The sequence below is a fragment of the Mustela nigripes genome, chromosome 13, assembly GCF_022355385.1.
Source record: "Mustela nigripes isolate SB6536 chromosome 13, MUSNIG.SB6536, whole genome shotgun sequence".
Classification (NCBI taxonomy): Eukaryota; Metazoa; Chordata; class Mammalia; order Carnivora; family Mustelidae; genus Mustela; species Mustela nigripes.
Genome location: NC_081569.1, coordinates 129024595 through 129036896, shown reverse-complemented (window position 1 = coordinate 129036896; position 12302 = coordinate 129024595). Strand labels below are relative to the sequence as shown.

Here is a 12302-nt window from a genome sequence, read left to right as displayed (position 1 = left end):
CTGCTTTCAGGTTCCTTAAAGGGCTGCTTCATCACAAATAAAGCCTTGCTGGAGGGTCTGAGGGTCTGTTATAATGAATAGCTTGGTGGCCCCCGGTTAACGAATTAATTATGGAAATGTACATAAGAGTCTCTCAAGTGTTCAGAAACCATTTTTCTTCTGTATAGTGGATTCCCGTTTCAGGCTTATTTATCCTCTTCATTTGCCTAACGAACCACTTTCCCTCCTGGTAAATGGTAAGTTCCTTATGGAAATAGCCTCCGGGCTCTGTCTGGGGACTTGGCTGAGGGAAGAGCTTTGCTGGGTTTAACCACAGGTGGCCGGAGGCTGAGTTTTCTGGAAGGGGCTTCCTGGGAGGATCCCAACAGCTGGCAGCGTCCGCTGAGTGACTGAGTGACCACTCGGCACCAGCTTGGGCTACATGTTTTGCCTCCAATCGTTTTGTTTTTTTTTTTTTTTTTAAAGATTTTATTTATTTATTTGACAGACAGAGATCACAAGTAGGCAGAGAGGCAGGCAGAGAGAGAGGAGGAAGCAGGCTCCCTGACGAGCAGAGAGCCCAACGCGGGGCTCGATCCCAGGACCCTGGGATCATGACCTGAGCCAAAGGCAGAGGCTTTAACCCACTAAGCCACCCTGGCGCCCCTGCCTCCAATCGTTTATGCTCACTCAGAACAGCCGTAGGAAGGAGGTGCTGTGATGGCGCCCATTTTACAGATGGGCACTCTGAGGCTGAGAGAGAGTGACCTTGAAGTCAGCAGCTAGCATGTGGCAGAACTGGGTCATCTGCTCTCAGAGAGCTGACTGGGGCGGGAGGGAGGCCAGGCCTAATCAGATGCTGGTGAAATTGAGGCCAGAGGTGGCTCTGGCCACGTTCCTGTTACCATGGATTGCAGGGGCAGGGATGCCTCCAGGGCCTCCGACCACTGGCCACTGCTCTTTCAAAGCCTGCTTCGTTGGGGCCTCTGTCCCTTCCCCAAAAGTCAATAGTCATCGACCCAGCTGGGAACTGGGTCCCGCCAGCCACAGATGATGGACTCGATGTGACGCCCTCCTCCCCAGAGTGGAGTGTCAGCCACCTCCCATCATCCCAAGGCTGCACCCGCCCTCCCTCCCTCCTGCCATCTGCTCCCCGCACCACCCCTCCCCTCCATCCTCCTGGCCCTTGTATCCAGGCCCCACCTCTGACATCTTCCCTGATCCCACCTCCAACTCCCCAGCTGTCTCGCTCCTTCCTTGGCTCTAACTCAGCCTACACCCCCAGAAACCACGTGCTCCTGGCCCCTCCCCCCACCATTTCCTCCCACTTCTACCCTTTCTGCTCTGACCCCCTGTGTCCAAGACTTGTACCATTCATTGGCCCAACCCTCTGCTCCCGCACCCCCGGCTCCCCTTCTTCCCTCACACATCTCTGTCAGTGATGCCTGTCTTGGGCGGATTTTCCCCCAGGGAGCATTCAGCCATGTCTGGAGGTTTGGGTTGTCCTTTCTGGGGGCAGGGAGGGGGCTGCTACCGGCCTCTAGAGGGTGGAGGCCAGGGATGCTCAGAAATGTCCCCCGCTCACCTAGGACCGGCCCACGGTGAAGAGCTACCCTGCCCCAGGCGTCAGAAGGGCCGAGGCTGAGGAACCCGGTGCAAGCTGCTGGAGGAAACAGGGCTCCCCTGTGTTGCTGCCCCTGCAGAGTGAACTAAGGGGCCTGGGAAGGCCTGTATGCCCCCATTCCTGCTCTCTCCTCCCAGCACTGCTCCTGTTGCAAGCTTCCTTCCTTTGCCTGGACTTCCTGCCCGCAGCCTTCACTCCCTGTGCCACTGGCTTCCTGCACTGAGTGAAGGGGGCAGGAAGGGGAGGGGGTCTCAGCTCTCCCCTCTGCCACCTACACACCTCCCTTCCTCTCTTATGCTTCGGCTCCTTTCTGTTCCTGTGTTCCGGATTCCCGTCAACCCTCCAGCGCATCATTCCCACGCTTTGCAAACTTGATGCCCTGAAGAGTCACATCCAGGCTGCTAAAGCAAGCCCACGGGAAAATGCAGACTTCTGGACCCCACTCGCAGGCGGCAGGTTCAGGTTGTGATGGAGGTGGGGTCAGGCCAGAGCAGTCACCCGTTCAACAAGCACCCCAGCGAACTCTGGTCAAGAGTAGACTAGAATTTGGGAAAAGCTAACATTTTTTACCTTTTGTATTTTCCGTCTCTCCACCTTGATTTGGTGTTCACCGTTAGCACTGAAGGGAGAGGCACTGTATCATTCATTGTCTACTTTGGGGAGAGAAGGGGGGATCAGTAATTATCCTGGGTCAGTGGGTAGAATCAGGATCTCCCAGGGCAGACTGCAAAGTGTGGGTTCCATAATTTTTATTTTATTTTTAAAAAATTTTTTTAAAAAGATTTTACTTATTTATTTCACAGAGAGAGATCACAACTAGGTAGAGAGGCAGGCAGAGAGAGAAGGAGAAGCAGGCTCCCCGCTGAGCAGAGAGCCTGATGCTGGACTCGATCCCACGACCCTGGGATCATGACCTGAGCTGAAGGCAGAGGCTTAACCCACTGAGCCACCCAGGCACCCCGATTCCGTAATATTTAAATGCCTTAAATTCCTTCCATTCTTTTTCTTTTTCTGTTGTTTTTATTTTTTAATTTTTTTTTTTTAAGTAACCTCTAACCCTGGCATGGGGCTTGAACTTACAACCCCAAGATCAAGAGCTGCATGCTCCACCAACTGAGCCAGCCAGGCACCCCCAAGTTCCCTCCATTCTTAACACAGCCCTCCTCATCAGAGACCAACAGTTACTGACATGACAACAAAACATGCCTTCTCTGCCTCCCAAATCCCCCAAGTTCAAGTGGATGGTACCGTCTGAAGGTGTACCGGGAGGAACCCCACTCTCACACCTTTCTCTACCCTTTGCAGCCGAACTTCTTCTAAGAACTGTCTCCTCCAGCCACAGTAATGTGGCTTCCATCCCCACCATGCCTTGATACTCCCCTGGTGAAGTCCCCAGCCCCCTGACTGCTCACTGCAGTGGACACTTGCCCCATCTGACTTCCTCTGACCTTGTGACCACCTGTGACCTGCTGCCACTCCCTCCTCGTTGCATTTCCAAGTCATATGCTCGCTTTTTTTTTTTCTTTTTAAGATTTTATTTATTTATTTGACAGAGAGAGACACACAGAGAGGGGGAACACAAGCAGGGGGAGTAGGAGAGGGAGAAGCAGGCTTTCCGCTGAGCAGAGGGCCAGACCTGTAGCTCCTGAGCTTGAAAAAACAGGCAGAAGAGTCTGGAAGGAACTTTAAACACAGAAAAGCAGCTGTGCCCTCTGGAGGAAGGTCTTCAGTCTACAAATACAAATGAATGAGCCAGTGAATGAATGCAGCAAGACCAGTGAGGCACAGCAGGGGAGCCCCTATGAGCCTGGTAGACCCCCTAGCCCTTTCTGGTGTTCTGCACACACGTTCTGGTGCTCTGCACACACTTTCTGGTGCTCTGTACACACTTTCTGGTGCTCTGCACACTTGTGTTTGTTTAGTGTCGCCCTTCCTGAGAGAGAATGAGCTCCCTGAGATTGTGGGCTGTGCTTGTTATGACGGTTCTCTGGCCAGCACTTGGCACATAGTAGGTGCCTGAAATAGGCATTGAGTCTCCCTAGACAAGACAATCCGGGGTGGGGGGGGGGCGTCAAAATAATGGTCACAGGAAAGAGAAGTCTGCAAGAATGAGATCCTCTGCAACCTCCACCCCTCCCCCCCAAAACACAGCTGGGATGCAGGCAATAAATTAATGGCTGGATTTCCGTGCAACTCAGAGGCCTGGATCATGTTTGCTTCCTTCAGCCCTGGAGTCTCTGAAGATGAGATGATACAAGGCCTATGTGAGGAGGCCAAGTGGGGGTGAACGACGTAGGCCTTGTGACGTAGTGTTGTGAGGGAAGAGAAGAGATTACTGTAGTTGCTACAGTCAGTGCTTACATCAGGTGTATCTCTTGGAATCTTGAGTTCTGTCCAGTTTGGGGGGGGTGGGGATGGAGGGCTGGGGTCTGGGAGCTGTCTCCCCAGTAGGGCTTGTCACAGGGGGGCTGGGGTTTTCCTGTGAGCTGCAGAGCCTAAAGCAATGAGCAGCAGGGAATTACAGATGAAGGGGCCCCTGGGTGGCTCTCCCTGATTGCCCTGTGTACGGGTGCTGCGGGGAGGTCCCCCAGAAGTGCACTTGTGCCTACTCAGGCAGATTTTCTGTCTGGATTATGCCCTGCCAGGCTGATGGCTTTTCCTGTGGACGTACCAGGGACCTGCCGGTAGATGGGGGGGAGGCAGGAGGCCATGTGGAACCCAGGAAGATGACAGGGCACCACCCAGAGCTGTAAAAGGACCCAGAGGAGACCCCTGGCTGGGGCGCCCCCTACTGATGTGAGGGAAACACGGGGCTTGCATGAGAAGCGTCTCAGAGGACTTGGGAACATTTGGTTTTGAACAGAAGACGCCTGAGAGCCTGTATCTTCAAACACTACATTCCAGTAGATAAACTTGAGAGTGGGAGCCTTATACCTATCTCTTATCTTTGCATCTGCAGTTCCCAGGGTCTGATTAGAACCGCCTGTGGGGCAGTAAGTTCCTTGTCTCTGGGCATGTTCAAATGTAGATGAACGGGACCAGCCCTGGGGATGTGGGCTAACCAGGAAATCATTAGTGGCTTAAGGGATGGCGAGGGCCCCTCCCCATCATGAGATTGCATTTGGTGGGGGTAGGGTGGGCTTTTTTTGGGGGGGGTACAGGGGAGGGGTGGGCAAAGCAGCCCTTCCCTGGGTGCTGACCAGTCCTTTCCTCCAGGGACTGCTCAGGAACCAGGGGCTCACTCTGAGTATTATTGGAGGTAGAACTGTGGCCTCTCCCCAGGGGACCCAGCAGGGCTGAGACCCTCCCTCCCAGCCGGAGCCCTCTTTCCGTTCATGGGGCTGTACCGCTGACTTCTCCGGGAACTTTCCTTCCACCTGCTCCGTGGGCAGAAGCCTTGGGCTCCTCCTTACCTCCACATAGCCAGGCCAGGACAGGGACCCACGGACCCCGAGTCAGCCTCCTGACTCCAGATTCTGGCGGGCCGCGGAGGTCTTGAGTATGGGGACGCAGCTGGGTTTCCCTCAACACCCACCTTCATCACCCTGCTGTGAGCTTTTCTTGCCCTTTCAGAGAAAGGCTCCTCCCCTTGTCCCCTGACTCCAACCCCGTGGGAGAGTCACACCTTGCCTGCCTTCTCACCCACCGGGCGTGGGAGGAGGGACTTTTATTTTGGGAAACATTTGACCTTTTGCAGTGATCCTGTCGTGGTGGTAATGCTCCCTTGACTCTGGGGTGAGGCAGGGATGCTGAGAGCTTGAATTGTAGGGTTAAGAAGCCGCTGCGGACTCAGGGAGCTCATGCCGCCTCTTGGAGACCTTGTCTCTGGGACGCTAGCCTGCTGAAGGACTAGGACCAGGGACAGGAGGGAGGGGCCTGGAGCCACCTTCCACACGGGCCCCGGGCCAGGGGCAAACCCCAAGGGGCAGCCTTTGTCACCAGCCCTACCTCTTGCCCTGGCCAAGCACCTTGCTAGGCATCTCTAGTCCCAATCTCAGGGATGGTGGCTGGCACATGGGGAAAGCTCCCAGCTGGGCTTACCAGAAGCCCCTGTGAGGCTGGGTGAGATGGGTCATCAGGTCTGGTGTCTGGTCCCGCAGCCGCACACCCAGACTTTTACCCGTAGCCACCACGGGGTCTTGTCATGCAGGGAGGTGGCCAACTATTTTGTGTGAATTGTGACCACTCTAAGTCCCCCTGAGGCCAGCAGTGTACAGAGAGCCGGGGTGCCTGGTCTGAGGTTGACTGATCCAAGTTTCCTCTGTGGAGTCACAAAGTTCTGGGAGGTAAAGCCAGAATCTTGCTCTGGGCCGTGCAGTGTCCTGACCAGTTGACCTTCTGGGCCAGCATTTTTATCTCCCCAAGGCCTGAGCACGGAGCCCCTCCCAGCCACCCCGCCCACTCGGTGCCCGGAGCCCCAAGCTAATTCCTGGGGCGGGTGTCACACCCACCGCACCCTCAGCTGAGCTGACTTGCCCGCGCTCTGTGTGTCCCCAGGCTGCTGAACAGAATGTCTGCGGACGACCGGCACCTGGGCTCCAGCTGCGGCTCCTTCATCAAGACGGAGCCATCCAGCCCGTCCTCGGGCATCGACGCCCTCAGCCACCACAGCCCCAGTGGCTCGTCTGACGCCAGCGGCGGATTCGGTCTGGCCCTGGGCGCCCACGCCAATGGTCTGGACTCGCCGCCCATGTTCGCAGGCGCCGGGCTGGGCAGCACCCCGTGTCGCAAGAGCTACGAGGACTGTGCGGGCGGCCTCATGGAGGACTCGGCCATCAAGTGCGAGTACATGCTCAACGCCATCCCCAAGCGCCTGTGCCTCGTGTGCGGGGACATCGCCTCCGGCTACCACTACGGCGTGGCGTCCTGCGAGGCCTGCAAGGCCTTCTTCAAGAGGACCATCCAAGGTGCGTGACGGTGGGGCAGGGCCAGGGCGGGAGGGGCGGGGATGCCCTGTTGGCGGGGGCGACAGAAAACGGGGGGGGGGGGGGGGGGGGGGGGGGGATGCCCACCAGCTGCCGGGTCTGGCTGGGCACCAGGACAGCAGGGGTTCCATAGGGTCTTCCCCTCGCCTTTCGGTTTCCCCTTCGGGATTCCAGGCAAGACTCTGAACCTCAGGACTGTCGTGCAGACGGCAGACATGCCTCTGTGGCACCCCAGAAAACCCAAAGGAAATCCACACAGTCGCCTCAGTGGGTGAGCGTCTCTCAGTGGTAGGGGGAACTGCTGTCAAGGCCGTGTCCCTAAAAAGATGATTTTGGGGGAGAAGATTGTGTTCTTGGTCCTGCCATTCCAGACCCCTAAGAGAAGAGTTCCTCATTTTGTTTTTGATCCTTTCCTTTCTTTCTTTCTTTCTTTCTTTTTTGGTTTTGTTTTAGGAGAAAGGGAGAAAGCAGGGGGGAGGGCCGGAGGGAGAGGGAGAAGCTCAAGCAGATTCCCTGCTGAGCACAGAGCTGGACCCGGGGCTCTATCTTGGGAGCCAGAGATCAAGACCTGAGCGGAAATTGAGAGCCCCTGCCTTAACCGACTGAGCCTCCCAGGCACCCCTGTTTTGATCTTTTTTAATTGCACAAGTGAAACACGATTTTCTTAATTGGGAGAGTCAGGCCACCAGAGCAAGGGAAACCCACTCACCCTGTCTGGTCCCAGCGTGGCCTGTCTTCAAGGGCTTTTCACGTGCATGGGTGTTAATCAGCTGATTCGTGTTCTGATGGCCAGGAGGGCAGCTGTCTCTCTTAGAGGGTCCATGAGTGATTTATTCCTATGAACGTGTGCAGGATCCCTGGTGGGTGCTTTCTGTAAAGTCATCCCAAGAGTAACGGGGGCTACTCATGGGTCCACCCTCACAGAGCTATTGCCAAGTTCATGGCACAGGGGCTAGCCCAGAGCAACAGCCTGTGCGAGGTAGGCAGACTCTTAAAGCAGCCAGTCATGGGTAGAGCACTCACACCTTTTCATTCCGTTAACTTTCCCTTGAGCACCTATTAAGCACCAGCCATTGTGCTGTGGGTAGAGTAGACAAAAGCCCTCCTTGTGCATGTAACTGAGGTGAGCTGATGCCATTTCACTGGGATGGGATTCGTAACCGACTGGACAAAACCCGGGGGGCACCCATCCTGCCCTCCTGGTCCCGCCTGGCTGTCCTGAGGAGCGTGTCCTCCCTCCCCCACGTCCCCATTTCACTGTTGAAAGAGTCAGGTTGAGCTTTTCTGGGATGACTTGGCCGTTGATTCATTCAACTATTTGTTGAAATTTCTTGTGATGATGTATTTATTAAATCAGTGGAGGCCCTTCGGGATGGGTCACATTTCCAGTTCTACCTATTAGTGGAGATGTTGGGGTGTAGACTCTCCGCCTGGGTCCCTGGGTCAGACCGCTCTGTCCATTACACGCCGAATGCCCCTGGGCCTGCTGCCTCAGTTTCTCCATGGGTTCCTGTCCTCCTCAGTAAGGTGAGATACAGTCTTTCCTTCCTCCCAGAGAGAGGTTAAAAGAAGAGTAAGTGAATCAGTATGTACAAAGCACTTTGACTCTTGCTCGGCCATCAACGCTTCCAAGTACTATTTTCACTTTCGTGATACCACTTAGGACATACTCCTAAGACAACAGACACACAATTTATCTTACTGAGCTAGCTTTTGTCATGACATCTATTTAAGTAAAACGGTGTAATTATTTTGACTTAGGATTTAAATTATTTTAGCTATAGGTAATAGTTTTTCAATGAACCCTCAAAAAAAAAATGGTGAAAGTTCAATCATTGCAAAAGAGTAAAGCAATAAAAAGTATGTTTTCCTAAAGCCCCAGACTCTGGTTCCTTGTACGTTCCCCAGAAGGAGCTGTGACCCATAGTGCTTTCAGCAAATATTTACTGAGTGTGTTACGTCAGGTGCTGTGCTCGCCTCCAGGGCTGTGAATGAACGCATCCCCCGTCCCTGCCAGCTTCAGACCCTTGAGTCTGGGAGGAGGCCCTGGAAACTCTATTGGAAAAGCACTGTGTGGTCATCCTGAGTCTCCTGCCTCTGTCAGGGTTGAAAACTTCCGGTCTGAGAGCCAGTCAGTATCACTGGATATTTGACAAACAGATGTTTACATGTTCTTCCCCCGTCAGGAGGTGGTCTGGGTAAGATGGCCATTAGTTTGGATTCTTTGAGGTCAGTTGAAAAATAGCTTTTTTTTAGGAGACCATCCATTTTCTTCACTTCGTATTGCTCTTAAATGAGCAGGAGGGGTTCTGGATCACATTTTCTGAACGTAGAGGCTGGTGTAGCCTCAGCAGAGGCCTGGGTGCTGAGAATGTCAAGAGCCCACATAGGAAGGATTTGTAAATAGTCTTAATTATTTGTTCCACGAAGAGGATAATGATCTTTTGCCCAGAAGTCAGAGGACAAACGGCAGCATTTAGTACCGTCAGGGATGAACTGCTCTTGCCTCTTTGCTTTGTCCCAAGTCCTTGTTGGTTTCTGAAGCAGGAAGAGGTTTCTGTCTAGAACAGGGAAGAAGTATCCTGTAAAGCTGATTGCCTCTTCGGGTGATTTTTATTAATTCTTTGGTTTTAGTCTTAACATCGATTTTGACTTTGTTGTTTTGGGACGTGATGGCTGTCGAAAATCTGGGAACATGGGGAGGGGAATGGGACCTATTGAATGACCTCAGAGACAAGTGGGAATTGTGTGCGTGCTCTGAGTGAGGTATGGGCTGGAAGCAGGAGAAAGAGACATGGCACTTGGCCTCCAGACGCTGCAATCTGATGTTTAGACCACGTGAGTCTGTAGGCCTGGCCTTGGGCTCCAAGCCAGTTTATGGAGCTCCAAGCCCATTTAAGGAGGATATTCAGGCCATTAAAAAAAAAAAAAAAAAGTCTGATCATTTGGACTGAGGGTCTTCCATCACAGAATGATCCATTCATGAATTTATGTGGATGCTTGGAAGCCCTCAGGCTAATGCTAGCTCATTTTCCACCTCCCTCCTTAGAACACTCCAGTCTGTCAGTGCTTATCCCAATATGGTTAGAAGTTTATAGAAACAAGGATGTCATGGTAGACTTAAGGAAAAAATTCTCAGGTGCCTATTTATTTCTTTTCTTTCCTTCCTGCCCTTGGTTCTTTTTTCTTTTTTTATTTAGATTTTATTTTTAAGTAATTAATCTTTACACCCAAAGTGGGGTTTGAACCTACATCCCCAAGGTCACTGGTCGCAAGCTCCACTCTCGGAGCCCGCCAGGCCGTTCTGTAAGTACTTACCGAGCGCTCAGGTGTTGTGCTGGGTGCCAGCGCTCAGGCAGGAGTGGGCAGGGCCTGGAGAGGTGGGCTCAGCACAGCCTCCAGGCTGAAGCCTGCTTTGGTCAGGTTGGATTAGGACGAAGCCCCCCACCTGTTCATTTACATAGAGTCTGGGGGCTTTGGTGGGGCAACCTCTGGATTGAGTAGTTTCCATGGAGACCTTCTGGCTCCAAAACCTAGAACATTTTACTGTCTGGCCCTTTATGGAAACAGTTTGCACTCCCCTGTGTGACAGCACTGAACAGGGTGGGCACAGCTCTCTGCCCTCAGGGGGCTTGGAGTCAACGGAGTAGTGCCTGGTCTGCCCCATTCTCTGCCCCGTTCTCTGCCAAAAGAGCATTTGTTATCAGTGCTGGGATGTGATGATGACACCCTGAACAGATGAACTTAGCCACAAAAGAAGGCACCTTCCTGAAGGGACACAGAGGCTCCCCCGCAAAGAAGATAAAATCGTCAGCCTGATTGAATTTACTAGCATATCTAAAGAAAAAAAAAATGTGCTCATCAAAGAGGATTGATCCGCCCCAGAGGCACAGAAAAAAAAGAAGGCAGACTTTGGCCAAGGCACCACTGCACTCCTAGGAGTCAGCCTGGGGATGGACTGATGTCATGATTAACATCTTTCTGATTCGGATCTAGTTCCCCTGTAGGTCTTCTGCTTGAAGTGAACTTGGCTGGTTAAGCACACCAGTTCCTCCCTGTACTTGAATGTGCATGCCTGGGCTTATACATCAGGTTTTGGAATTTGGGCAATGGGCCTGTGCCCCTGAGAGATGGCCCCTCTCTGGACGATGATACTGACCTCACAGTAAGGAAAACCTCTGTGACGAGTGCCAAGGTAATGAGGTGGCCTTTGGGGGAGGCTCCTGGGGGACTTTTCCAAGCTGGATGCCCAAACCTTGAGAAATTAGAAGATGCCACCAACCTGCCCACTCTCCCTGCAACTGTGGTGCCTTCTATCAACTGATCGCCTGGTTATGGATGCTGCTGGCGAAGGCAGAGGTCTCCCATCCGGGGCTCTCACCTCCTCCCCACTTGCTAGGGACCCTCCTACCCCCTATCTCCTCTCTTTTATCTTCGCACTTTCTAGCCTCTTCCTGCCATCTGCATTTAAATACCTCTAGTATCTCCTGTCTAAAATGAAGAAAACAAAACAGCATCCCCATCCCCTGATGCTTCAGCCTCCAGCCCTCATCTTCCTCATCTCTGGGCACATCCTGCCCCATGTTCCTGTTGCCTCTGGAGTTAGATGAGTCCCACTTCCAAAGCTCATGCATCAGCCTCCCTGTCATGCTCCAGTGCCTTTGGCACCTAGAGAAATCTCCACTTGGGTGTCCCAGAAGCCCCCCAGATGCAGCGAGTCCTAAACAGAAGCTGTGTTTAGAAGCTCAGGTGTTCTTGTGCTCCAGCCGCTGCCCTCTCCCCAGCATGCAGGCCAGAAGTGGGTTTTAGCTTTTTTAAAAAATTTTTTAAAGATTTTATTTGTTCGTTTGACTGAGGGAAAGATCACAAGTAGGCAGAGAGTCAGGCAGAGAGGGAGGGGAAAACAGCTCCTTGCTGAGCAGAGAGCCCGATGCGGGGCTCGATCCCAGGACCCTGGGATCATGACCAGAGCTGAAGGAAGAGGCTTAACCTGCCCCGTGGGTCTTACCCTTAACTCTGCTTCCTGCCCCCCATCCCAAACTAACGCCCCAGCCGCCGCCGCCGGTGGAGTCTCCTTCCTTCGTGTCCCCTGCCTGGATGCTTCTCTCCATTTGCCCCGGTCCATTCCAGGCAGCCACTGACCACTGACCACGGTAATTTCTAGTCTGGTTCCCCAGCTGCCAGGCTCAGCCCTTCCCAGTCTGCTTTTTTTTTAGTGCTGCTAGGGAGACGCTTCTGAACACACATCTGAACATGGCACTCGGCTGTCTTGCTTGTGGGTGGATGGCAGCTCCAGAACGTGGCTGAGGATGTCCTCTGGGATTGCCCCACGCTGACCCGGTCACCTCAGCCCCCGGCCACTTTCCCTTGCAGGCTGTGGGCCAGCCTGACTGCTCTATTTTCCAGTTCCCAGAACTGGTTGCACGCCATCGGTTTCTACATGTCACACGTATTTGTCCCTTTATTCTGCCTCCCCCAACCCCTAACCCCTACTTTCGTCCCTTAGGTGTCCAGTTAATTGGCATTTCCTTCGAGAAGTCTGCTCCCCCTTCCTCTGCTTATTTGGCATAGGACGCACCCCTCCCGGGCAGGAATAGAGTTGTATTTACTTTGATTTTTGCTGAACCCCACCCCCTCCAGCAGTGCCTGGTGCCTAGAAAGTTCTCCATGCATAGAAGGTAATCCTGCAGTGATTCCCCACTCTTTCCCAGGGAGGAGGAACCAGAGAAGTCTGGCCAATTTGAATGCACAAACTTAGAGGGATCTGGATAAAC

General features: G+C 53.3%; 1 protein-coding gene across 2 annotated transcripts in view; it reads left to right on the top strand.

Annotated features, from left to right (window-relative positions):
• Nucleotides 1–12302, top strand: part of ESRRB (estrogen related receptor beta) — a 162801-nt gene that overhangs the window by 104713 nt on the left and 45786 nt on the right. For both annotated transcript variants that reach the window (XM_059373677.1, XM_059373676.1), the window contains exon 2: nucleotides 6101–6510. In XM_059373677.1, coding sequence (XP_059229660.1) covers nucleotides 6101–6510 — 410 coding nt within the window. The remainder of the gene's footprint in view (nucleotides 1–6100; nucleotides 6511–12302) is intronic.